The sequence below is a fragment of the Megalobrama amblycephala genome, linkage group LG24 (assembly GCF_018812025.1).
Source record: "Megalobrama amblycephala isolate DHTTF-2021 linkage group LG24, ASM1881202v1, whole genome shotgun sequence".
NCBI classification, from domain to species: domain Eukaryota; kingdom Metazoa; phylum Chordata; class Actinopteri; order Cypriniformes; family Xenocyprididae; genus Megalobrama; species Megalobrama amblycephala.
The window spans coordinates 14028342-14055385 of NC_063067.1; the positions used below are offsets into that span (position 1 = coordinate 14028342).

The window sequence follows — 27044 nt, forward strand, 5'->3', positions numbered from 1 at the left end:
GACTTCAACACTGACTGAAAATATAATGAATTTTCTCTCCAGCTCTAAAAGACTCACTGTCTGCAAAAACAGCTTTCACAGCGGACCAATCAAAAATCTATTATAAGTTTCGCATGGACTGCACCGAATCGATGACATCATCTGTAGCTGGGCGAAAAGGTGCCCGAAGACAGGAAGTTGAAGTATGGCACAATTTGTGCTTGATGTCTTCATCGCCATGGAAACTGCACAAATCTATGAAAGAGTGAAAGAGAGAGTAAGAGAAAGACTCAGAAAGACTGAAAGACATAGATGGCTATGGAAAGAGGAAGTAGGGGGGTGGGCACATTATATGCAGTGTGTCTCATGTCTTCATATCTATTTCTCATCATGCTTCCTGTTTTCTCTCAACCCCTCGTTCTATATAGGAGCCTTTTGAAATGAGCAGAAATATGCGATTAATTATTTACATCAGAAATTCAATATATGTGGCTCAGTCTGACTCGCATCTCCTCTTACTTTGGAACAATTTGCTTTAACAAACCGTTACGTTATAATACATTTGCGCTTGTCAGTTGGTTATGTTCTGTTGTATCGTACACACATGTGGTATTAGTGACCCTCATTTGAATCTTTCAGATTGTAAGATGGCTAAATGTGTTTTTGAAATGCGTGGTGATAATTAGGAAAGGGAGGCAGTGCATATGTTATTAAAGGTGTCAATTAGCTCCATGGTGTATTTAAAGCTAGTGTGTGTGTTTTTGTGTGAAATGGTATTGGAGTTGTTCACAGTAGGAACCTGAACTCTTGGATTAACACTGAAAACTAGGGCAGCATGATTCTCTGTGATACTTTATTTTTTGCAGAAAAGCACCAATATGTTAAAATGTGGTGACTTTGGGAACAGCATTTTTACATTTTCTTGAGCTGACTGTAGCTCTAACCTAAACAGTTGTACAGGTAATATTCACTTGATCCTGCAAACGGTTGGAAACTAAACAAGTAGTTTACTTTTTTATACATTAGTTCAGCTGCATCTTTCCCACTACATTTGTTCATGTATTTAGTGACCAATATATGTTAGCTAATATGTTGACTTTTTTTTTCTTGACATTTCGAAAAGCACCCTTAGTTTTCATGACGGAAACTCGTGTGTCAAATCCGTATCTACTTATATCTAAGTATTAATTGTTAGGAAGTTTCATTCTAGTCCTTATGATTTGCTGTCCTGTTCGAATGTCCCCCTCTAAATATAAGCTAAAATACTTCCATTATGCATGCTGTAATTATGACAAAACTGATTGTTTTCAAACTTTCTTATTAACAGAAATTTATATATTAAATTAATGACACAATTCGTTTTGTGATTCCACAAGTTTCAAGACCTGTATGTTCTAACTAAAACTATAGTTACTGATTTTTAGTTATTAGTTATTGATTTGATAGTTTTTAATATTCTTTTTATAATTTTGATTTAGATTAGTTATATTATTTTTATATATTAAACCTTTTAATTTAAGTACTTTTAAGTCATCTTGCGCGTCCTAGTTGGCCCTGACCCCCTGGTTGAGAATCACTGCTTTAAAGGCTGGAATACACTACACAAATTTTGCCCCAATTTTAATCTGGAGGAGCCGGTTGTAGTGCTATTTGTCAAAAATTCAGATCCAGTCTGCAGATTTGAGTTGACAGATTTCACAGAAAATTGCTTTGTGTACGATGGACAGAGACTCCGAGGATATCAAACATGTTTAATATTTTGAGTCGATTTTAGAAAACAAATTGTTTTAATTTGTCATGTGCCTTCTTTCAATGAGGCGAATGTGTCTTTGTAAGTTTGTTGCATTCAGAGCGACTTGAAAGAGTGTTTTTCCTCTGGAACCGTTTTCAGAGTCTCTAAGTGCCTAGTTTTAAAATATGTTTATATTTTAAAGTCATTAGTGTAGTTAACATTCACTTTAATGGATAAGTCCACTTTTAAATACACTTTTCCTGCTAAATTTACTCACCCCCATGTCATCCAAGATGTTCATGTCTTTCTTTCGTCAGTCGAAAAGAAATGAAGGTTTTTGATGAAAACATTCCAGGATTATTCTCCTTATAGTGTATTTCAATGGCTACCAACAGATTGAAGGTCCATATTACAGTTTCAGTGCAGCTTCAAAGGGCTTTAAACGATACCAGATGAGTAATAAGGGTCTTATCTAGCGAAAGGATCGGTCATTTTCGAAAAAAATACAACCGTTTATGCTTTATAAACAAAATATCGCCTTGAACGTACTTTCCGCTTCCGCATTCTTCATAACGCTTACGCTGAATGTTCTACGCCTTCCCTATTCTACTTGCGGAGCGAACGCGGCGCCAGTTTCGTTTTTTTCCGTAACTTGAACAGGGAAGGCGTAGAACATTCAGCGTAAGCGTTATGAAGAATGCGGAAGCGGAAAGTACGTTCAAGGCGATATTTTGTTTATAAAGCATAAACGGTTGTATTTTTTTCGAAAATGACCGATCCTTTCGCTAGATAAGACCCTTATTACTCATCTGGTATCGTTTAAAGCCCTTTGAAGCTGCACTGAAACTGTAATATGGACCTTCAATCTGTTGGTAGCCATTGAAATACACTATAAGGAGAATAATCCTGGAATGTTTTCATCAAAAACCTTCATTTCTTTTCGACTGATGAGAGAAAGACATGAGCATCTTGGATGACATGGGGGTGAGTAAATTTATCAGGAAAAGTGTATTTAAAAGTGGACTACTCCTTTAACATTTAGCCTATTTTTTAAACCATGGAGATTATTATTTCCAATAAATAGGAATGCGCTTTTCTCAGATGGTATAAAGGGACATAAATATCAAGGATTTATTTATCAGTAAAACTTTATAGTGCCCTTGTCAAAAGACTTTAGCTTGGTCCAAAGATGCTTCTTGCCAAAAGACATTAGGGCTAGAGACTGTTAAAATCTAGACTGCGAGGCTGCAGACAGCTAACACAAACATATCATTCTAAATGGCCTTTTAAAAGCAATGTGTCCTGCATTGGGTGAAGTTGAATGCACAGGATGCTTTGAAACTCTGCAGGAAAGTCCCAGGCCCTGTGAAGAGAGCGGCACACTATGGTCCTCTGTGGCAGTGTTGTTGCAATCCGGGGCACGGAGTGCCTGAGGAAAACTTGTTGTCCCGATTCGATATCTGCGGTTAGATGATATGTTGTCAGGCTATATGTCAGTGTCATTATTCTAACGTTATTTTCATAACTTGTTACGAAATAAAAAGTCTCTCACTTTTTATTATTAAAAAACTTTCCTGTCCTGTCAGCCATTATACTGTGCTCGTAGTGTGCACTCTTCAATTGCATGCGCAAATGCAATGGCGCTCACTGTCTATTACTTCATAAAGTGCAAGAGAAACTACAAGCATGGAACGTTACAGTGTAAATTAGTAATGAAAAAAAGTAAAGTACCAATAAATCGCATAACTGGTACAGTGGTGTGTTAGCTGGGAAGGATTTGCATGCAGGTATGATGTTCATTCTTTTCATCAGGATCAGTTTCCATGTTTCATTAACGGTTCATGTTAGTATTGTGTATTTACAATGGCATGTATTGTTTCTGTAACCCCAAAATGACACTTTATTTTCACTTTGTATTATTATGTAAATTTTTAAATTACTGTCTGTGGTGGCCAACTTACCAACTTTATTTGATTAACAAAAACTAGGGACTGGGGCTATTTAATAGCCTTACCTTATACTGTTTATTCATCATTATTAGTCATATTCGTACAGTAATAATATAATACACACCACTTATGAGTGTCAACAATTTTATATATAATATATATATAATTCCTAAAAAAGTGGGTCGTGACTTAATGAGCATGGGAAAATGTGGGTCCCGTGGTCAAACCAGTTGAGAACCACTGCTCTATGGTACAATTTATCCTACTCATTAGTCTCAGGCTGAATGTCTGATGCATAGGGAAAACAAAATTGGAAACACTTCAGGAGTTTCAAAGTCATCATCTGATTGGATGAATTTTATAGGATTTCCGGGAGACGTGTGTTGCATTCTTTAATGGTTCGCCTGGAAACAAAGCTGCTGTGAGGCCAAACCCCCTCATGGAAGAAAAAAGCCATCGTCTTTACAACTGTAACAATTAGCATTTAACAGGATCAACTACATGCTGGATTTTCAAAAGTGTGTGTAGTTTACAGCATAGACTTCATCCAAGAGTTTTAGACGGCAATCTGTTATTGTAGGGACAATTGAAATTACGTTTTCATGCCCATAAACATGACACTGAACAAAACAAACTGTGATTGGTTGCTACACATGTCAGTCAGACGGCCTCAGGGCAGTTGTTGGCCAACGAAAGCAGCTATGGAGTCCAGACTTTCTGCCGACCGTCTGAAAGTCTGGCTACACAAAACTATTGACCCTGGTTTGACTCTTCTTCCTTTCCTTTCAGGTTTGTCAGATAACCCAGCAGATATGGAGAAGCGCAGACAGGCATTTGGACAAAACTTCATACCCCCGAAAAAGCCCAAGACCTTCCTTCAGCTGGTGTGGGAGGCATTACAGGACGTCACCCTCATCATCCTGGAGATTGCAGCCATCATCTCCCTCGGCCTGTCCTTCTATCAGCCACCCGGACACGAGGCTGAGGGTGAGAGAGAGAGGGAAGCTAGACAGAGAGAGAAAGACAGGGATGTTAGAGGGATGAGGTGTGTAGAGGAAGGGAGTTAAAGGGATGGTGAGGATCGAGGGAGGAGGGAATGACGGATAGAGAGTGGGAGGGAAGAGAGAGAGAGCTGAATCAAGGGAGTGTGGGAGGAAAAAGGTGAGAATGAAGGTGAGAAAATGGACTGAGAAAAGAGGATGTCAAGCAGGAATGTAGAAAGAGAGAAAACAAGAGGGAGGAGTTTAAGGATGCTGGGGGAAAATAAACAGTACAAGATGTAGCTTTGTGGAAAGAATTCTGAAAGTTTTATTCAATTACGTAATGAGTGCTGCATAATGTAAACGTCAATTCTGCATAAGGAAGGGATAATGTACAACAGGCCAATCATTATAAAATAAAAAATAAACCCTGGAAGGATGATCACATCTCTGAAGCAGTCAGTTTTTTAATTACTGTACATTATCCAATTAATTACATGGCTGTTTACCAATTAAATTAATAAAGGGATATTAAGTATTGATTTGAATTGAAATAATGGCTGCATTTATTTGATCAATAAATACAGTAAAACAGTAATATTGTGAAATATTTTTACAATTCTTAATGTAATTATTTCCTGTGATGGCAAAGCTGAATTTTCAGCATAATTAGTCCAGTCTTCAGTGTCACATGATCCTTCAGAAATCATTCTAATATGCTGATTTGCTGCACAAGAAACATTTCTTACTATTATCATAATGTTGAAATCAGTTGTGCTGCTTAATCATTGAGCTGAAAGAAGGCGGCAAACTTGCATTGGTATAAAAAGAGTGAGACAATTAGTTGCTTCTGCAATATATCTTATGTTTAAAATGTTTAAAATCTATTTTATGCCTTTGATGCAATGTTTAAAAGACATTAATTACCATATTTCGATGATGAAGAATAAATACGTAAAGTGATTTTCTATAATTAATAATTAGGCACTTAAAACAGTGCTCATAAATAGTTGTGGGGTCCATGTAGAATAGGAATAGGATCAACAATGGTTTGGTGCTATGAGCAAAGATGAAATATCCATTTTTTTCATCATACCAAAATATTCATTACTGCTATTGATCAATCAGAATCAAGTATACCAGACAGCCATGAAATAGCGACCTTAACCCTCTGCAGGTTGTGGGAACGTGTCAGGAGGAGCTGAAGACGAGGGAGAGGCAGAGGCCGGATGGATTGAAGGTGCAGCCATCCTGCTATCCGTCATTTGTGTGGTGCTGGTGACCGCTTTCAACGACTGGAGTAAAGAGAAGCAGTTCCGGGGACTGCAGAGTCGCATCGAGCTGGAGCAGCGATTCGCTGTGGTGCGCAATGGAAACGTCATCCAGATCCCCGTCGCTGAGATGGTGGTGGGGGACATGGCACAGGTCAAATATGGTGAGTTTCCTGTTCTGCTGAGCCCAGAGAATGGAATGAATGCTGAGATTAGGCTTAACTCATCTAATATATGAGGAAGGTGTGGATTAACACAGAAGGATTTTTAGAGTGATGTTTACATGTCCACAAATCACAATGGAAACTCATTTGTTGATAATGTAGCATTATAATACAGCATTATTGGTAGGAATGCTTTTTGGGATATTAAGGATGCCCCGTTGATCACGTCATATTTATTTGTCCTACTTTCATTTCCTCTCTCAGGTGACCTCCTACCTGCTGATGGGATCCTGATTCAGGCAAATGACCTTAAAATCGACGAAAGCTCTTTAACCGGCGAATCAGACCATGTGCGGAAGTCAGCCGACAAGGACCCCATGCTTCTCTCTGGTAAGCGTGCATACATGTGTGGGTCATAGATGTTGCTAGACCCTAATTAATAGGGGATTCAGCATCTCAGCCCCCTGAAAAATCACCTGTGATGGTGTGATCTGCAAGATATCTTACGGAATTTCACCATGATTCTTCTCCGTATACAAGTTAGAAAACTTGGTAACACTTTGGTATGGGGAACACATATTCACTATTAACTACGACTTTTGCCTCAATAAACTCTTAATTTACTGCTTATTAATAGTTAGTAAGGTAGTTGTTGTAGCGTTTTAAGGATTAGCTCACTTTAAAATTCAAATTAACCCAAGCTTTACTCACCCTCAAGTTCTCTCTGTTCTGTAAAGCCACTCTGAGATGCTGAAATATCATATCATGAGCTGCACACATGTTTAAACTGTATATGTATGTATTTATAATTTTGTTTAATATTTTTATTTAATAATAGCTACTGTAAAAATAATAATTGTTATTGTGCTGCAGGGATGAGGTTAAATTCCCTCAAGATTTTCCTGTGGGTTTTTATAATGGGGCTTTTCAATTTATGAGTTTTTCAATATGTTATGATACTTAGGCGTTTTATTCTACAACATAAAACTATCGAAAACATGAATTTTGAAGCTGTTATATTTATTTTTTAAAATGTATGTGAAGTAACTAGATAAGGACTAATAAGTAACTAGATAAGAACATTTGCAGTGTGAGTGTGTGAGTTTACATTACAAAACGTTTAAGTATCGTCAAGTTATGTTTGATGTCACAGACCTTATTTTACTCATAAATTGAAAAACCCCATTATAAAAACCTATAGGATAAAGGATGGTTCACACACAAAAAAAGTCATTTTAAGCTTTTTAAAATATTTAGATGCCCTCACTTTACAAAATCACAATTCTAGAATAATTCATTCTTTCCAAGCTAGCTATTTAAGTTTTTCTTAATATCGCAATATACTGTACTGTATATCACAGAACATATTGGAATGTTTTTTCTAATATTGTGCAGCCCTAGTTCCAATGACATTTCTAAATAAAGTTAAACCAAATAAATCACCATTACTGATGTACATCTTACTGACAGATGCCATTTTATTTGATTATTTTAAAAAATTGTCAATCACACAATCTCTTGTGACCTTGAGTCACTTGGATTGATTGAACTGCTTACAGCATCTTTAAAGGTGCTAAAGAGGATGTTTTGTTTTATACATTTTTGCAATATTACTTGAAACTGTCTTCACTAACTGATAAAAGACTATTTATTAGGTGCACTGAAAGGAATAATATTAATATACATCATCTGTGCACGAGGTAGGGCCTTAAAAACATCAGCCAATCGTTTACACGATCATTGCGTAAACGATTGGCCCTCTGGCTTGTCAATCACTGCCATTACGTTCCTTGTGAAAGACGTGCACGGATTGGCCCTCTGGCTTGTCAATCACTGCCATGACGGTCCTTGTGCAAGACGTGCGCGGCTGCGCGCTCCAGTAACTTTCCACACTCCACAGGCGCCACATGCAATGTTTTTGTCAGGAGACAGGAGTAACAACTGCAGATTATGAGTTACCTGCGGTGAGTCCGACATAATGAATCCACTAACACGACACAGCGAATGCCGGTGGTAAAAACTCGTGTTCCAATACTCGTGCACGAGTTTTGGGAGGCGTTCCCTCGAAATGAGCTGTGAAGGAGGGGGGTTGTTCTTACGTTTGCGCTCATTTCAAAAACTCACTAACAGTCTTTGGTTTCTCAGTCGACAAAAAGATCCTCTTTAGCACCTTTAAGTAAGCAATAAGGTACCCAAGGCTGTGTTGTATCGTGAATAAGTCACGGCTGAAGGGCGTTGTTAGGGACGACACAAAGCCATTAGATGGCGACAAAGACTGTCTTTATGAGTGTGTCACTCAGTAGCGAAGACTTTTACATTGAAAAGACTGAATTGTTGTGAACACGGAACAAGACGCAACTGACAAATGCTTTGACTAGCGCTGTCAGTCACGGGAAAACCCCTTAACTGTTAAAAGGACAAGATAATACATCAGACATTTAAACAGATTTTTTATTACGAACATAGGACTGACCTGAAGGAAAATGCTAAATCTGAATGCAGGTAATAAACTCGCTCAATTGATATCTTTCTCACAATACTCTTCTACATAATACAGTAAGCTTCAATGAACAATATCAACTGAGAACATACAGTTTACATTGCTAAGAGTGGTTGCTGTGGGTGTGGTGATACACAGAACCGTTGGATGAAGCGGTAATAGCTGTGTTTTATCCTTATGGTTTTATCGTAAATAAAACACAGCTATTGACCAATCAGAATCAAGAACAGGAACTAACCGGCTGATACCTATAATTCTATGAGAATGGGGAAATCCACACCACAGCTATAACAATAACAATTGTTGGAATCACTTTCAGAATGATTATTTTTCTCCAGCTGATGAATGATAAACACATTGACCACCAATCATAATCCATCCTGTTTTAAAGAGCTCGTGCATTTAAAGCGGCAGACGACATAATTGCAGCTTGCACTATAAACAGAATGTTACCGTGTGTTGATGTGGATGCTAATATAGTTATCTTTATTAGGGGCCTTTTATGCTGATCGCAAAGAAGTCACTGTGCATTAAAAGTGATGAAATGACATAAGTAAAATCATTGTTTAAAGGTTGATGCCCATCACTCTACTTGAGACTGGTCAGCCTTTCATGAAAAGTGTATGAAGTGGCTTTGTATTCTGCTCTCGGCTGCGCTCCTTCAGCTGTCAGTCAGCGGGCACAAAGCATGCTCAGAGCATCCGCATTCTGTGTGTCAGAATAACTGAGATGCTGCAGTGGCATCCAGATGTTGTTAATTAGATCTGAGAATCTCTGTTTCCTGCTGTGAGCACTGGTGCATGCCATCTCCCTTCCTTCATGCTATTCTTAGACACTTGGGATGATAACTCCATTCTCTTTATGAGGCTGTCCTGCTCTACTGATGATATTATTGAATAATGTCCCAATGATATTTTTGTGAAGTTGATGTATGGAGGCTGTTGTTGTGTGCGGTCTGGTGTCTGCGTAAGTCAAATGCAAAAGGTGAACTCCAGCAGACCAGCTTGTCTGTATTTGTAGATGTATAGTCACTGTATAAAAGAAATTGTTGAGAAAATGTGAAAATGATCAAGGAAAATATGAGTTGCAACAACTGTCTTAATAACTGCCTTTATTAACACTTAATTAACCAATTTGAACTTGTTCATTAAATGTAAAATGTCTCATTCAGCCAGCAGATTCTTGTTAAGGTGATTATTGTTCAGAAAAAAAAAAAAAAAGGTTTTCTTGAAAAGTAACCTTGAGCTTTAAAAACGTTATATAAATTAAGCTAAATTATTATGATTCTTTTTAACAACTTCTAAAGCTCTAGGCCACTTCACAGGAAAATGTAAATTTTATTTATTTATTATTGTTATTATTCAATTATTATTATTCAAAGATTTAAATTTAAATATTGCTATTATTATTATACTAAATTGTAATTTTGAAAAAAGCTACATAAATTAAACTAATGTTATTGTTGTCAATAATAACAATAATATTTAATTTATATAACTTGAGGTTGTTTTACAAGAAAAATATTTATTAGTATTGTTTTTTAATAATTTAGACATTATTATTATTATTATTTTAATAATTATTGTCCTTTCACAACCCAGTATATTTAAGTATATATACTGGCATAAATATAAAAGGCATACTTTTATTCTTACATATAGTTTTACATGACTTCTAATATAAAGTGAAGTCTACAATCTTTGAAAGGGAAGGGGAGAACATTATTTATTGATGCTGCACTGCATGCTGGGAGGTCACAAATCAGCAACATTGTTCAGTGTGAAATCGTGTTCTATCAGGCTTTTTTTTGGGGAGAAATTTGTTCACGTCTTTCCAATGGTCTGCAATAAAATATCAAACGTTGATGTGTGCCTCTGTCTATGTCTTTCTTTCACAGGTACCCATGTAATGGAGGGATCAGGGAGGATGCTGGTGACCGCAGTTGGAGTCAACTCTCAGAGTGGCATCATATTCACTCTTCTGGGAGCCGGGGAAGGGGAGGAGGAGAAGAAAGAGAAGAAAGGTAGGTGTGAGAAGGAAAAGCATCAAACTCCAACCAAAACACGCACCGTAATACTGAAGCTAGTGTAGGATGTTGTGAGAATGACTGCACACTAACACGTTGTGAGTAGCACTACCAGACAGTAGAGAATGGAGAGAGAGGGGGTGGGAGATCCTTACATAAGAGAGGATGGGTTTGAATGGAAGACCAGTGGGCTCAGAGCCTGCAGGAATATTTATGAATGGTAAGACGAGCAAGAGAGACAAGCAGAGCTCCACTGCTGCAAACTTTATGGCCCATGTCATGGGTAATTTAACCTGCAGCCAACAGAGAGGAGACTGAAGAGAGGGGAATAGAGAAGGATTAGGAGTTATATTGGAGGAGGCTGATTAATTATTCAGAGAAAGGGAACGAAAGAGAGAAACAGAGAGAGGGAGAGAGAGCAAAGGTTGGATGTGGGTGGATGAAGGATGAAGTGGCGCCATGTTCTGTTACTGTCCCACTGAATCGCTCTATATGTGTCATCAGCCACGGATGGACTTATAACTGCCTCATAATGACAATTGAATTATCATTTGGTTATGCAAAAATTGATTTGTAATATTTGTAAATCTTTTCTGATTTACAGATTAGTGTGTATAATTTTATAAAAATGCACATGCCAACAGGCCTATTTTTATTCACCATTTAAGACTTGAGGTTAAAATCTATATGAATGTATAAGGGATAGTGTATATTTTACAAGGGACGAGGCATTATTTAAAATTGGAATTTCTCTGGATTAACAAATCCTTGGGAACTTTTGGGATATAAGTACACAGCTGCATGAAATATATCACACTGTGGAAGTGATTTTTGGATATTTTGTTACAAAAATCTTACATATTGTGCCTTTAACTAGATTACTAATTTACAATTTTTTCTTGAACTTTGACAGCCCTAATAATTGTTATACAAGAATTAGGAAAATTCTCTTAGATGACTTGCAGGAAAGTCACTCTGTGATCAGTGTTCTCAGTACTTCAAATTTCATACTGTATCTACCTACATGCAACCTTTTTCAGTTTCCCCTTAATACAACGCGATCATCATTGATTTCTCTTTTTTCTTACCTCTACCACCACCCAATCCTAACAATTTCCCACGATCCCCCCTCCTCCACACCCACATTATCCTTTTGTTTTGCTATCCAATCAGAGGACAGTAGTAACTCACTCACAACCATGGCCAAACCAAGCGGCATCACCAATGGTACGTAATCCACAGCCCTGTTGATTTAGTCCAATGGAGTTACAGAACACCTTCAGCGTAGATGAAGTGACTACAGTCAGCACTGATTAGAGACGGATTAGCCCAGAATTGTGGTGGAGTGTATTCACTGGTTTAACATGTCATAGTTTAAGAGCGCAGTTCAATGTGTGTGCTGCATGTTTGCGTTTGTGTGTCTGTTTCCATAGTTCTGTGCGCTCTCGTTTTCACCACTCAAGAACACTGTGTGCCCTGTCTCTCATTCTGTCTCTGTCTGTCGCTTTTTATTCCCTTGTTCCCCCTCTATCTCTTTCTCTCTCTCTCTCTCTGTCTGTCTTTCTCTCTCACAGGCAAGCAGCCAGAGGCAGCTGTGGAGACCAATCAGAATAAAGGTACCACAGGGATAGTGGAATAGATGAATGAAGAGAATGAAGGGTTAATTATTTTCTTGCAGTGTGAACTCCTCAGCTATGTTGTTGCTATATGAGGATAGCAATGGGAAGCATTATTACCATGTATGCACACAGCTACATACATAAAGAGGAAGAAACACACTCTTTGTGTAACGTCAAGCACACGTTTGATCAACGGCATACATGACGACTGCTTCCTGTGTATCGTAACTGTAGTTCATCGAGGAAAAACACCCAAACACGTTTCGCTGAATAGAACTCGAGAGGGGTGATACTTTTGTGGTCTGACTCCAACCATTGTCAGTGTTTATGCTGTGCACGTGTCCACATTTGTCTTGCTTTCCTTCGTTATGTGTCTATGTGTGTATGGCACTTTGAGCATAACTGTCGAAATATTTGATGTGTGGCATGAAGATATTCAGAGCTTTGAATGAGTCTCGTTCATGCCGGAGGCCTCTCATGTTGCCTCTGAGTTGTGACACGACAGATTTGTTGTCCATATGTAGTGACGCTAAATCATGTCCCGCCCACCAGCCAAAAAGCAGGATGGAGCCGTTGCCATGGAGATGCAGCCTCTGAAGAGTGCGGAGGGTGGAGAAGTGGAGGAGAGAGAGAAGAAAAAATCTAGTGTGCCCAAGAAGGAGAAGTCTGTACTGCAGGGCAAACTCACCAAACTGGCTGTACAGATTGGCAAAGCAGGTGCGTGGGACTTCATGTGGCCAATTACGAGGTGATATCATATGGAAAGATAAATCACCTCACTCTGACACACTCACACACTACTGTGCTGATCCTATTGTTTTTTTTAATTTTTATCCTCATACAAAATATATCCAGAGTTGGAGAAAGTTACTTTTAAAACTAGCGTTACAATATTCTGTTACTTCTTTAAAAAAGTAATTAATTGTGTTCTGAGAGGAAGCTGAGAGGAATCACTTGCTAAATGTGTTACACTGCTACTTTTTAAAATATTCTCACCATTGAGTGGAAGCGCTGATTAATTGTTTTACTTTGTTACTTTTTATGGAAAGTAATGTTAAATTTTGTATTCAATTTTCTCACTGTTAACTGAGAGGAAGTACTTGCTAATTACATTGTTACATTTTGTGTAACACATTGTAACTTTTGTGTTACATTTTCTAATTGCATTACATTGTTACATTTTTGTGCTAAATTTTCTCACTCTTAACTGAGAGAAATCACTCACTAATTGTGTTACACTGTTACTTTTCATGGAATGTAACACATTGTGTTGCTTTTGTTACATATTCTTACCATTAACTGAGTGGAAGTGCTGACTAAATGCATGACAGTGTTACTTTATATGTAAAATCAGATGTTAAGTTACTTTTGTGCTGCATTTTCACTCTGTAAACTGAGAGGAAGCACTCAATAATTGTTACAAGTGTTACTTTTTATTACGGGTGTAACAATATTCAAACTGAACCAAAAAACCGCGATACACCACCCATGGTACGTACCGCAATACTCCCATGGTGTACCAAATGCGCCCCGCCCTGCTCCCTACTGCTCCACCCAGCCCTGGTTCGTTGGATTTACACGACGAATGTAGTGCTGTAACCTAACCACCAATAATAAGCTCCACGTTTTGTTACTTTTGATAAAAAACAAAGTGTCATCTTTCAAATTCTTTCCATCTTATCACGACATTCAAACAAAAAATGCCGCTTTGACGCACTTTAATGTGGCGTGACAGATATTAGCACACAGACGCCTCATTTCACATGAACGCGATCATCTCTTCCTCTTTAATACTTGTTACAGAATAAACATGAATGAACATCTGAAGGTATGTTGAAAGATATAGTACGACTTACTGAAACATAATATCTCGCTCAATCAGTGTTTCAATGGCGGAAAGACGTCAACACTGTCACATAGCATTTACCTCAGGCGAGTCCACAGCTTAAGTTAGTTCGCCAGATAAATGAACACTTTCGCTAAATATATGCACTATATTAGCCTATATATTCATTATATTTTACTCAACTTGTAATGTCTTGATTGTTTAATGTATGTTTAAATAAATCTGTCATGAAAAGACATGCCACTGTGTAAATGATTATATTTCAACAACGAATTGGAGTAAAAACATCATTTTTTAATTAGATTTAAAAGTTAATGCAAAACTTCTTTATGTGCAGTAACAGTTTACAAGTTTGCTAATAATAAATAGCAACTGAATAGGTTAATGGGCTCTGAACCTTTAAATTTTAGTAATGTCCAAGTAAGGGATCCCTATTTTACAGCATTAGCAGAGATCATTTTGATTTTTTGAAAAATTTATCCCAAAGAAACATTTAATTATAATTGAATTCATTTAAAGACAGAGACACAATTTGTTCAGTAAACTACTGTTTAATTTTTTTTAAAAAACAAGAAATTTTGTTTAGGTTTTTTTCTCCTGCTGTACCAAACTGAACCGTGACTTTACAGAACCGTCAGTTTTGTGTACCGTTACACCCCTAATAATGTAACACATTGTGTTACTTTTTAGTAATATTGTTACCATTAATTTAGTGGAAGTGCTGACTAATTGTGTGTTACTTTTTTCTCCATCAGTTGAGTTCACATAATTTTTTTTTTTAAATAGCCCTTTTAATTATTTAAAACAGTTTAAAGTTTACCCCTATTTTTTTAATTTATAAAAAAAAATATAAATATAAATACGTTAATCAGATATTATGCTGTAACTTCGATAAGAAATGAATTACTTTATTTGTTATTTATAGTCATCACTGAAGACATTCTGCAAGCTGTGTTCATACATAATATTATTAGAAAATAATTTCCTGAGGATTATTTAGTCTGCTGTTTTTTTTTTTTTTTTTTTTTGTGTAGGTCTTGTGATGTCGGCCATCACAGTTATCATCCTGGTGCTGTACTTTGTGATTGAGACGTTTGTGGTGGAGGGGCGGACCTGGTTGCCAGAGTGCACGCCAATATATGTGCAGTATTTTGTCAAATTCTTTATTATCGGTGTGACTGTGCTGGTGGTAGCTGTGCCTGAGGGTCTTCCCCTTGCTGTTACCATCTCCCTGGCCTATTCAGTTAAGGTGAGAGAGACCAGGTGCACAGTGTGAGCGTGTGTGTAATCAGCAAATCAAATGTATTGTAGAGCTAACAGATTACATAAGCATATTTGAGCATTTTTTTTCTGGATGTTTTTTTTTTTATGTAATATTTTCTGCATGTTTTGCTTTTGTCAACACTGTTATTTTTTCACCATCCAAATCTTCTACTGTTGTTAATTCAGAAAATGATGAAGGACAATAACCTAGTACGTCACTTGGATGCCTGTGAGACAATGGGCAATGCCACTGCCATCTGCTCCGACAAAACCGGCACCCTCACCACCAACCGTATGACTGTAGTGCAGGCCTATCTAAATGACCAGCACTTCCGTGAAGTCCCGGACCCCAGCCAGATTAACCCCAACACCCTAGAAGTGCTTGTCAATGCCATATCTATCAACTGCGCCTATACCTCCAAGATCATAGTGAGTGACTGGATATTGTGCAAATAAATAACCTGCTGAAAAAAACTGCTTAAACCAGCCTCAGCTGTGTTGGCTAGAACTTCACCATAAGTTCATCACAAGTAGCTTTTCCATAAGCTGAAGTAACTATTTAATATACTAATATACACAAATGCAAAACTCTATCATGGTAACACACAACACTAAAATAATGCAATAAACAAAATAAGATATAACACAAAACCAAGTGTACATAATTGATAAAAACTAACAAGAAATATATTGATTAAACAAAATACAATCAAATGCAAAGTCTCATGCAGGAAAATCATTCACTGTAAATCATTCTTGTTTACCGTAGCATTTTTACTGTATTTTACCATTAAGATTAAAAACATTTTTTACAGTACAGGCTGGGAGACCAGCTTGCCAGCTTAGGCTGGTGTAAGATGTTTTTTCAGCAGGAAAGCACCATTACCCTATAAAGAATTCACTGTTGCACCCGGTTCTCAAATATAAATGGAAACTTTTCCATTTCAAGTCTTTTCATTTTTTCTTCTCCCTGTCCCTTGCTTCATTTCAATTCTCTTTCAGCCTCCGGATGTGGAAGGGGGTCTGCCCAAGCAGGTTGGTAATAAGACAGAGTGTGGTCTGCTGGGCTTCCTGCTGGACTTGAAGAGAGACTATGCCCCTGTGAGAGAGCAGATCCCAGAGGAGAAGATCTACAAAGTCTACACTTTCAACTCTGTACGCAAGTCCATGAGCACTGTGGTGCAGATGCCGGATGGAAACTTCCGACTCTACAGCAAAGGAGCCTCTGAGATAGTTCTGAAAAAGTGAGTAAAGCATGACAAGATCTAGGCCTTAAAATTGTACCTTTTTTTTATTGGTTGTCATTGTAGACCTCTTTTTGATCTCACTGCTGTCTCTTCTACCTCAGGTGTTCCTCCATACTTGGTGCCAACGGTGAAGTACGAAACTTCAAGCCACGGGACCGAGATGAGATGGTGAAGAAAGTGATCGAGCCCATGGCGTGTGAAGGCCTGCGAACCATCTGCATCGGTTACCGTGATCTTCCCTGCGACCCCGAGCCTGACTGGGAAAATGAAGCTGAAATTGTCACCGATCTGACCTGCGTCGCTGTCGTCGGAATTGAGGATCCCGTTCGGCCTGAGGTATGTACAGTAAAGATCATGTATTCTGTATCCTCGAAGTGCATTATCTCTTTTTAAGTTTTTTTTCTGCTCCTTCGCAGGTCCCTGATGCCATTCTGAAGTGTCAGAGAGCAGGCATCACTGTGCGCATGGTCACCGGCGACAACATCAACACAGCACGAGCCATTGCTGCCAAGTGTGGCATCATTCAGCCTGGGGATGACTTTCTGTGCCTGGAGGGTAAAGAATTCAACCGCAGAATCAGGAATGAGAAAGGAGAGGTTTGTGAAAATTGAATCTCAGACCTATCAGCACGAAACCAATATAAACTAAACTGAATCATGGATGTCCATGCTCTGTGTATGTGCATGTGTGTGTGTGGGTGTTATAGATTGAGCAGGAGAGGATTGATAAGATCTGGCCCAAGCTCAGAGTCCTGGCGCGTTCCTCCCCCACGGACAAACACACTCTAGTAAAAGGTGAGATGCTCTTTCCATCTACTGCCATCCTGACTCACTTGAATCTTACTGTACATGTACAGTAGAGCCTGAGTGATTTTATCGGCCGATATGAACCTGTCGCAGATATATCTGCATCGGCGTACATGCCACAGATATGCCGCCAATATGAAGCACACACTTGCACCGCGGTTCATCTCAAATCTGTCGACGCATCTATAATATAGTTTGAAAATAGCAACGTCTAAAACAGACAGACAGAGTTCAGCTATTGTATGTTTCAGTCGATGAATAGGCATTCTGGCTTCCCAATACGTTACAACAGCGATGATCAAAAAGCGTGGACAAAACAATCACTCTTTGTAAACTTGGTTCACTGCGAGTGCCGTATGCTCGAATAAGAGCAGTCATTTACACCGTCATCACCCAAGTGTTGATAGCACGCGAGTGCATGTGAGACATGAACAGCACACCTTGCTATCTGTGTTTAAACTAAACTCATTTAAGTCATTCATTGCTAATTTAAACTTTCATGAGCAAGTCGCGAAAGAGAACTCGCGCTCTGTGAGAAGATTTGTGTGTGCGCTCATCCGAAGCGTGCAAATACTGAATTCTCTTTCAAGTCTTGCGCTTGAATGGACAAATTCACACAAAAATTATGTCAACATGCCCATTTTGGAGAGTGTCCTAGCAAACATAGTCGGTTATGTCTTAAGTGAACATATAAAAATGTTTAAAAAAGACAACACATGTGTAACAGTATATGTACTGGATCGTTCATTATTTCTTAAAGGTGCCCTAGAACATTCTTTCACAAGATGTAATATAAGTCTAAGGTGTCCCCTGAATGTGTCTGTGAAGTTTCAGCTCATAGATTTTTTTTAATTAATTTTTTTATTCTGCCTATTTTGGGGCATCATTAACTATGCACCGATTCAGCGCGCGGCCCCTTTAAATCTCGCGCTCCCTGCCCCCCGAGCTCTCGACTATAATACAGTGCATTTACAAAGTTCACACAGCTAATATAACCCTCAAATGGATCTTTACAAAATGTTCGTCATGCATACTACATGCATGCTTCGGATCATGTGAATATAGTATTTATATGGATGTTTACATTTGATTCTGAATGAGTTTGAGGCTATGCTCCGTGGCTAACGGGCTAATGCTACACTGTTGGAGAGATTTATAAAGAATGAAGTTGTGTTTATGCATTATACAGACTGCAAGTGTTTAAAAATGAAAATAGTGACGGCTTTCTTGTCTCCGTGATTACATTTAAATTATACACATTTAACAGTACATTAGCAACATGCTAACGAAACATTTAGAAAGACAATTTACAAATATCACTAAAAATATCATGTTATCATGAATCATTTCAGTTATTATTGCTCCATCTGCCATTTTTCGCTATTGTCCTTGTTTGCTTACCTAGTCTGTTGATTCAACCGTGCACAGATCCAGACTGGCTGTCTTTGTCTAATGCCTTGAACATGGGCTGGCATATGCAAATATCGGGGACGTACATACGTACGTTACGTAACAGTCGGTTCAGTTATGTTGAGATTCGCCTGTTCTTCGGAGGTCTTTTAAACAATTTAGATTTACATAAGAAGGAAGAAACAATGGTGTTTGAGACTCACTGTATGTCATTTCCATGTACTGAACTCTTGTTATTCAACTATGCCAAGGTAAATTCAATTTTCCATTCGATGGCACCTTTAAAGGGAAAGAAGCCTAATATTCCTGCTGTCTGTATTTTTAATGTTAATCAAACAACAAATGACAAAGAAATCACTCACTGCTCTTGACTGAATAGCTTTTGTAGCTTCAATAATGATTAATCTTTACTTAATTTATACTGTGTGAAGATAATATGTAGTGTTATTTCATATTTGATTATTTTCTGTACCTGAAAACTACTGATACCTGAAAAACCTGTTGTTGCTTGTAGTTTGATTATTTGTTCTTATTTTCTTTATTTTGAATTGACAGTTGTCCTATTTTCCCTGAACATAGCACATACCGAACCATACCAAAACCGTGACCCTAAAATCGCGATAAAAACTGAACTGTGTACTTTACATTTTGGGACTTTTTGTTAGAAATTAAAAATGTTCTATCTACAAAGGAGTATGGAATACAATAACTTTGAAGCTCAACATCTCAAAGCTGCTTAGAATGCAGATAGAACCTTATAATTCCAAAGTGGTGAAATATATTATATTATATTATATTATATTATATTATATTATATTATATTATATACTTTTATTTTAAATTATTTTTTATTCTGCTTTTATTCAATATTTTTTAATTCATTTTTAATCACATTGTAAATTTTGACTTTTTTTTCAAGGTTGCAACCCACTGAAATAGCTCTTCACACTGTAGATCAAGCAGACATCTAGATGAAAAGATTTTAAGACCATGAGAAACACACTTCTACCATTCAAAAGATTTTTTTGTAAGAATGTTTTTGAAAGAAGTGTTTTAGGCTGATCAAAAATGCAGTAAACACAGTAATATTGTGAAATAATATTACAATTTAAAATAACTTTCTTATTGCAATATATTTTAAAATGTAATTTATTCCTGTGAAGGCATCATTACTCCAGTCTTCAGTGTCACATGATCCTTTAGAATTCATTCTAATATGCTGATTTACTGCTTAGGAAGCATTTCTTATTATTATAAATGTTGAAAACAGTTGTGCTGAATAATATTTTTGTGGAATTTTTTCAAACTTTAAAAGAACAGCATTTATTTGAAATAGAAATCTTGCATTCTTGCTGAATAAAAGTATTAATTTCAAAACGCCGAAACTTTTGACCGGTAGTTACATTCAGTCAAATGTGTCCAAACTGTTGACTGGTGCTATAGTGTATTTATTTACAATGTAAATTTGACACTCTGTAGGCCACACGTACAGTGAATTAAAATGTATCAGACAGATGAATTCATGTTCTGTGGTGACAGTAGTTGTATTCAGTGATTGGTCAAGGTTGTGTGCTAGCTGGTAATTGTTTGCTGGGTGATGATGCCATTGTGTAGGCATCATTGACAGCACTGTGTTGGAGCAGAGACAGGTGGTGGCCGTAACTGGTGACGGGACCAATGACGGACCGGCTCTCAAGAAGGCAGATGTGGGCTTTGCGATGGTAAGCACATCTGAGGAACACTTCCCTCTAATCTATTCATGTATTCGTCCTTCCATCCAAGAGGTTGTTAAGAGATGAGTAATGACGAGACATGAAAATTGGTTTATTAGAAGCTCCACTTATATCCTGTTCATCCAACAAGGGTGTATGATAACATAGGAAGATCTCTGGTGAATAAAAACCCATGTTCTCCAATGAATCTGAATTGGATGCATGTATCTCTTGCTCTTCATCTTTCTTGCGGTCTCTAGGGTATAGCAGGTACTGATGTAGCTAAAGAAGCCTCTGACATCATCCTGACCGATGATAACTTCTCCAGCATTGTGAAAGCTGTCATGTGGGGGAGAAATGTGTACGACAGCATCTCCAAGTTCCTGCAGTTTCAGCTTACTGTCAATGTAGTGGCCGTCATCGTAGCTTTCACTGGGGCCTGCATTACACAGGTAACACACACACGTTCACCAGTGTTATTTTAGTATTATTAATATGCTAATGTAGTCTTTGTGCATATTTTGAATTAGCTTTTATTTTTCATATTTTCAGTCATTTTTATTAGTTTTTTATATTTCTATATAGCTTTAATTAGCTTTTACTTCAGTATTAATATAACAAGTGGAAATTAATTTTTGTGGTAAGCAACGTCATGACACAAGTGCTGTTGATTGAGCTTAAATGGTTAGTTCACCCAAAAATGAAAATTCTGTCATTAATTACTCACCCTCATTAATTACTTATCTTCAGAACACAAATTAAGATATTTTTGATGAAATCTGAGAGGTATATGATATGACTCATCCTTAGATAGCAATATAATCAACACTTTCAAGGTCTAGAAAGGTACTAAAGACATCATAAAAACAGTCGATGTGACTGATTTTATGAAGCGATGAGAATACTTTTTGTGCACAAAGACAAAATATTCAACAATCTCTTCTCTTTCCTGTCATTATCCTTACGCAGCTGATGCAGTAAGCACAGTGAAGGCTTCCGTGTTTACGTTCGAATGCTGGCTCAGTATTGGCCAAACCTGATCACGTGAGCAGCACGACGCATGTGTTTGATGCTGACGCAGGAGCTGGGCAATAAAGTCGGCGTTCTGACGTAGCACTGCACTGGACGAAAACAACGTATGAAAACGAAACAGAAGAGAAGTTGTTGTTGAATAAAGTCTGTGACGTGCATCTGAGTAAAATGACTTCTCAAAGAAGAACAAATGTAGGGCGAGATTTTGCGCATCGTTGGATTGTTGTGGTTTGCTATTTGTCAATCTTATGTGAGTGACAGGTTGTCCCGCTCTTGTGCCAGTAAACACGTTAACAGAGAAGAGATGTTACTGCAAGAGGGAGGGGGAGTTATTTTGATTAAAGATTATGAGGGAAAAAAATGATGATGTGCACAGATAAATCATTTATAATAAGTACTGCAATATTGTTGTTCAGTGTTGGTTTAAAACAAATGATCAGGCAGGGCAAGGGCAATTCACTCAATTTAAACATTGCGTCCCCTCTAAATCTACTCCTCGAATCAGTGTCATTTGTCTTAGCCCATAGTGTTGCAGTAAATGTGAAACGGCCGCTCTAGATCGCTGATAGCTCTGTGTCATGCAGGTTAGGGGAACTGACTGCATTGCACCTCTCAAGCTCTTAGCAAAAGGAAGCTGCAATTAAACCAGGCACTGAGCCCCCTGCTGGAGACTGGTGGTACTGCATACACTTCACTGGCTAAAACGGTAGTTCAGTACCTTCATCTGTAATCTGTGTGTGTTTGTGTGTAGGACTCTCCATTGAAAGCTGTACAAATGTTGTGGGTCAATCTGATCATGGACACATTTGCCTCTTTGGCTCTTGCTACTGAGCCGCCAACCGAAGCTCTGCTGCTTAGGAAACCTTACGGCCGCAACAACCCCCTCATCTCACTCACAATGATGAAGAACATCCTAGGTCATGGAGTCTATCAGCTCGTCATCATCTTCACCCTGCTGTTTGTCGGTAGGACAGAGAGTTCAAGGATCAATATGTGTTGTTTTGCATTATTGATATGATGTATAATTAGTATGAAACTTTACTGATCAAGTAGCAGCTTACAGCTCAGACTTTATAGTCATTATAGCCCTTTATTCATTTAGCAGATGCAATAAAAGCATGAGTGAGTGAAAACAATGAGTACATACTGAGTGCACCTTTGTTAAGAACAGTTTAATTTTGTATGACTTCATCTCTTTTATCCTACCAAGGAGAGAAAATCTTCAACATCGACAGCGGCCGTAATGCACCTTTACACTCCCCCCCATCTGAACACTACACCATCATCTTCAATACCTTTGTCCTGATGCAGCTCTTCAACGAGATCAATGCTCGCAAGATTCACGGTGAAAGGAACGTGTTCGATGGCATCTTCGGGAACCCTATCTTCTGCAGCATTGTTCTGGGAACATTTGGAGTGCAGGTCAGAGCTACTGTAGTTTGTGCTGTGCTCCATGAGAAGGGCCTCCAGATTTCTGCAGAATTTGAACACCGTCATTAACAAAGTTCTGCATATCTCTCACCCCTTGTGTGTTAGTTTATTAAATACTCTGCTTTTCTTAATCAGTATTTTTGTTTTGTTTGCCCTTAAAACAAAACTAAATATCTTTTAAACCAGATTAATTTATTTGAAGTGGAAAATTGCATAAGATATTAGGACTAGTTTTTAGAGAATATATCTTGAATTAATTAAATTAAAATTAATTAAATTAAATTAATTAAAATGCCCCTATTATGCTTTTTCAGATATCACCTTTCATGTTGTGTAATGTAGCTGTTTGTGAATGTAAAAGGTCTGCAAAGTTTCAAAAATCAAAGTGCATGATGACACTCAGACACTGTAGTTGTAGCTGAGGCCTGGAAGTAGTGCGTGTTGTCGACATTTCGAGAAGACACTGTTTTCTGCTCCGCAAAAGCAAATCAACTTTGTATGCACTTCCAAAGGATGAGGACTCGGCCTTGAATTGATACGGTAAAACCTACAACATCATTTGTTACAGTTCGTAGTACTGTGTACAAGTGCTGAGGAAGCCTCTGGAGCTGAAATTCAGATATGTTAAAGGGGACCTATTATTCCCCTTTTAGAAGATGTAATATAAGTCTCTGGTGTCCCCAGAATGTGTCTGTGAAGTTTCAGCTCAAAATACCCCACAGATCATTTATTATAACTTGTCAAATTTGCCCCTATTTGGGTGTGAGCAAAAACACGCCATTTTTGTGTGTGTCCCTTTAAATGCAAATGAGCTGCTTTCCAGAAGAGGGCGGAGCTTTAACAGCTCAATCTTTGGATACTCAACAACAACCAAGCTGGAGAGTAGAGCTGCACGATTAATCATATCGCAATCGCGATGTCAAGCTTGTGCGATTATATGACGCAAAATGCTGCGATTTTATTAAATAAAATAATAATAATAATAAGTTAATAAATAAATTAAATAAATACATGTGTGGACACAACAACCCATTACCTGAGAGCTGTTTGTCCATTTTTTACACCGCTAATAAAAAGAAGACCAGTCAGTTTCAGTTTAGGCAGTGGCATGTGTGGCGCGCACGGTCATGTCATGACTTTTTCCAGTGTGCAGCGCAGAGAACGGGTAAAGATGGATGCGGAGCAAACTGTCACTGAACTGGTGGCAAGAAAAAACGCTACCTCTGTTATATGGCGATATTTTGGCTATAAGATTATAAACCCAGATTAGTAGTGGTTGATCCGAACGGACCAAGGCCCACGGTTCGGGACGCATGTGATTCGCGGATCAATTGAAAGTTTAACCGCAATAGAGTGAAAGGATATCATTTGAACATGCTTGTCTTGATAGTTTACACATTAAATAGATATAAAAACCATTCCAGCGCTAGAAGAGGCAAAAGAGGATTTAATTCGGTATCGCACGCAGCGCTTTTATCGGTGCGCACATGACGCACATACATACAAGGCTCGCGCGCACAGAGAGAGAGAGAGAGAGAGAGAGAGAGGCGCGTTATAGCTCGCGAACTCCAAATTGATTTCTCTTTCGCGTCCTCAATGCACTTGGATGGTCACATACACGCATTATGTCAGTCAAAATACCCCTCTCAGCAAGTATTCATGTGAACAGATTCATTTATGTCTTAATTGAACGAGGTGAGAATTCGGACGTGTATCTATCTGATGTGTGCGTGCATAGGGTCTTACTCTTAAAGTGACAGCAACCTATAAATACCTGCTGTTGTCTGTCATGTAAATCAAACAACAAAACACAGCTTTAACAAAGATTAATCTATATTGAATTTATACAATGAACAGTGTCATTTTACATTTAATTATTACATTTCTGTGCATGAAAATTAATACTACAGTTAGACCTTATACTTTATTTGTAACTTTATGTTGTATTTATCTATGCTTGTTGTAATTGGTGTACAGTATTTGTTCTTTTTACAGTCTGTTCACTTGCCTTTAATAATGTATTATTTAGGCTAGTAGTTTATGCTGTGGTATCAGAATAGTTTAAGTGGGCTAAGTAATAAATGCAAAGTTAAGTTACCCCTATCCAATTTTTTTTTTTTTTTGGTGCTGATCTGAAAAATGATCTGATCCGTGACGTCATAACCGTGATGTGATCCGAACCGTGAGTTTTGTGATCCGTTGAACCACTACAGATTAGTAAAGAAACAAATATCTTAAATGGGATTATAACAAGTTTGCAGTAATACAAAGATGTTATTTAATTTCATTTTAATTTGAAAACGCTGTGCATTTGTTTGTTGTTGTTGCTAGTTTGAGTTGAGAAATACACATTTCAGCATTATCAGTAATCTGTGTGTGTATTTTCATTGAGAACCAAGCAAGATGACTCATGATACTATTTGTTTATTATATCGCAAATCGCAATCGCAATATTGACCTCAATAATCGCAATATGACATTTTCCCCAAATCGTGCGGCCCTACTGGAGAGTCTCTCACGCAGCCAAAATGACCATTGTCAGTAATGGTGTTCAGCCTTACATTGTTCAAACTGGAATCAGACACAGATGGAGAGACAAATCCAGCAATGAATTGACCCTCGTTTGTGAAGCAGTCGGCGTAAAATGACGGCATGGTAACAACACTCTACTACAACAACTCTTCCACTTTTCTAAAGTAGCCCAATGTTGCCTCACCCCCTTTGTTGCTTGTTCTCAGGGGCAGAGTTAATGTAAATTTTAGGACAAGTGATGTCACTAAGCCTGAAAGAAGCTTGTTGTAGTCCCTACCAGCCATTTGTTGTAGTCCTTAAACAGAGATTTCTGTAAAAGAAAACATCTCCATTTGCATTGAACTTTGAGTGTCGTAACTTTGCAGAAGTCATTTATGCTCTAACAGCAACATTACACACTAAAGTTAAAAAAGTAAAATCATAATCAACCGCCCCTTCAACGTCCATTTTTTCGACACGCACTGTAAGAGCTAGACCATTACAACTGACTAGGCCATCTGACCAATCAGAGCAGAGTAGGCTCTCAGAAAGGAAGGGTTTAGCGAGACTGGTATCTTTGAGCAAGCCGTTTCAGACACTGTGAGAAAAGAGGTGATGATACATTGTATTTTATGAGAAAATGAAAGTGCATGTAAACCTATTGTAGGAGACCTTCAAAACAAAATTAGGAACCTTAAAGGAACACTCCACTTTTTTTGAAAATAGGCTATTTTTCCAACTCCCCTAGAGTTAAACAGTTGTGTTTTACCGTTTTCTAATCCGTTTTCGTGAGAGGCGCTGCGTAATATCATTGCGCCTGCTGCACCCATGGTACGGTAGCAAAGTTCCTTGATTATTATGCTGGAATGAGAGTATAGCTCCTAGCTATATCGGCCTAGAAAATCGCAACTTTTAATTTTCCGTCGGTCTTAGTACACGACTTAACTACAGAAGAGTCAAGTTTTAAATAGGAAAAATATCGAAACTCTTTGGTCATTTTTTTGAGCGAGATGCTATTGGTCTCATCCAATTCAATGAACTATGCTAAGCTATGCTAAAAGTGGTACCGCCAGACCCGGAGATCGGCTGAATGGATTCGAAAACGGTAAAACTCAACTGTTTAACTCTAGGGGAGTTGGAAAATAAGCCTATTTTCAAAAAAAGTGGAGTGTTTCTTTTAAAAACAGCATAATATGGGCACTTTAATTCTACTATTATTTAGTTTATATTTATAAACTATTATGTAATGTATTTTTCTTACCCCTTTGGAAAATAGTTTTTTTTTTTTTCTTGTTTTAAGAATAAATCTTACAAAATTAACTGAGGATTATGCTTTTTTTTTTTTTTTTTTTTTACTGTAATTGTTTGTAGTGTATTTCGACTAATTTGATGCTTGCAGCTATGAATAACAGTGTATGACTCACTTAAATGTGTTTTTTTAAACCATAAGCCAAATCCCACCCCACCGCCGATTCTGTCATGTCAGTCACAGTTCTTGTTTCCTACATAATGCTTAAAGAAATACTAAACCCAAACCCTAACCTTAACCTTAGCATAGTGTTATAG

General features: G+C 37.8%; 1 protein-coding gene across 5 annotated transcripts in view; it reads left to right on the top strand.

Annotated features, from left to right (window-relative positions):
* atp2b3b (ATPase plasma membrane Ca2+ transporting 3b) overlaps nt 1-27044 on the top strand; it is a 74943-nt gene that overhangs the window by 20832 nt on the left and 27067 nt on the right. For 3 of the 5 annotated variants that reach the window (XM_048179257.1, XM_048179253.1, XM_048179255.1), the window contains exons 3-18: nt 4450-4647; nt 5818-6075; nt 6340-6465; nt 10473-10598; nt 12176-12217; nt 12773-12937; nt 15101-15315; nt 15516-15758; nt 16332-16573; nt 16678-16912; nt 16993-17172; nt 17283-17370; nt 20407-20513; nt 20765-20956; nt 22288-22501; nt 22747-22958. In XM_048179257.1, coding sequence (XP_048035214.1) covers nt 4450-4647; nt 5818-6075; nt 6340-6465; nt 10473-10598; nt 12176-12217; nt 12773-12937; nt 15101-15315; nt 15516-15758; nt 16332-16573; nt 16678-16912; nt 16993-17172; nt 17283-17370; nt 20407-20513; nt 20765-20956; nt 22288-22501; nt 22747-22958 — 2843 coding nt within the window. The remainder of the gene's footprint in view (nt 1-4449; nt 4648-5817; nt 6076-6339; nt 6466-10472; nt 10599-12175; nt 12218-12772; nt 12938-15100; nt 15316-15515; nt 15759-16331; nt 16574-16677; nt 16913-16992; nt 17173-17282; nt 17371-20406; nt 20514-20764; nt 20957-22287; nt 22502-22746; nt 22959-27044) is intronic. The other 2 variants (XM_048179254.1, XM_048179256.1) reach the window with 1 other exon arrangement.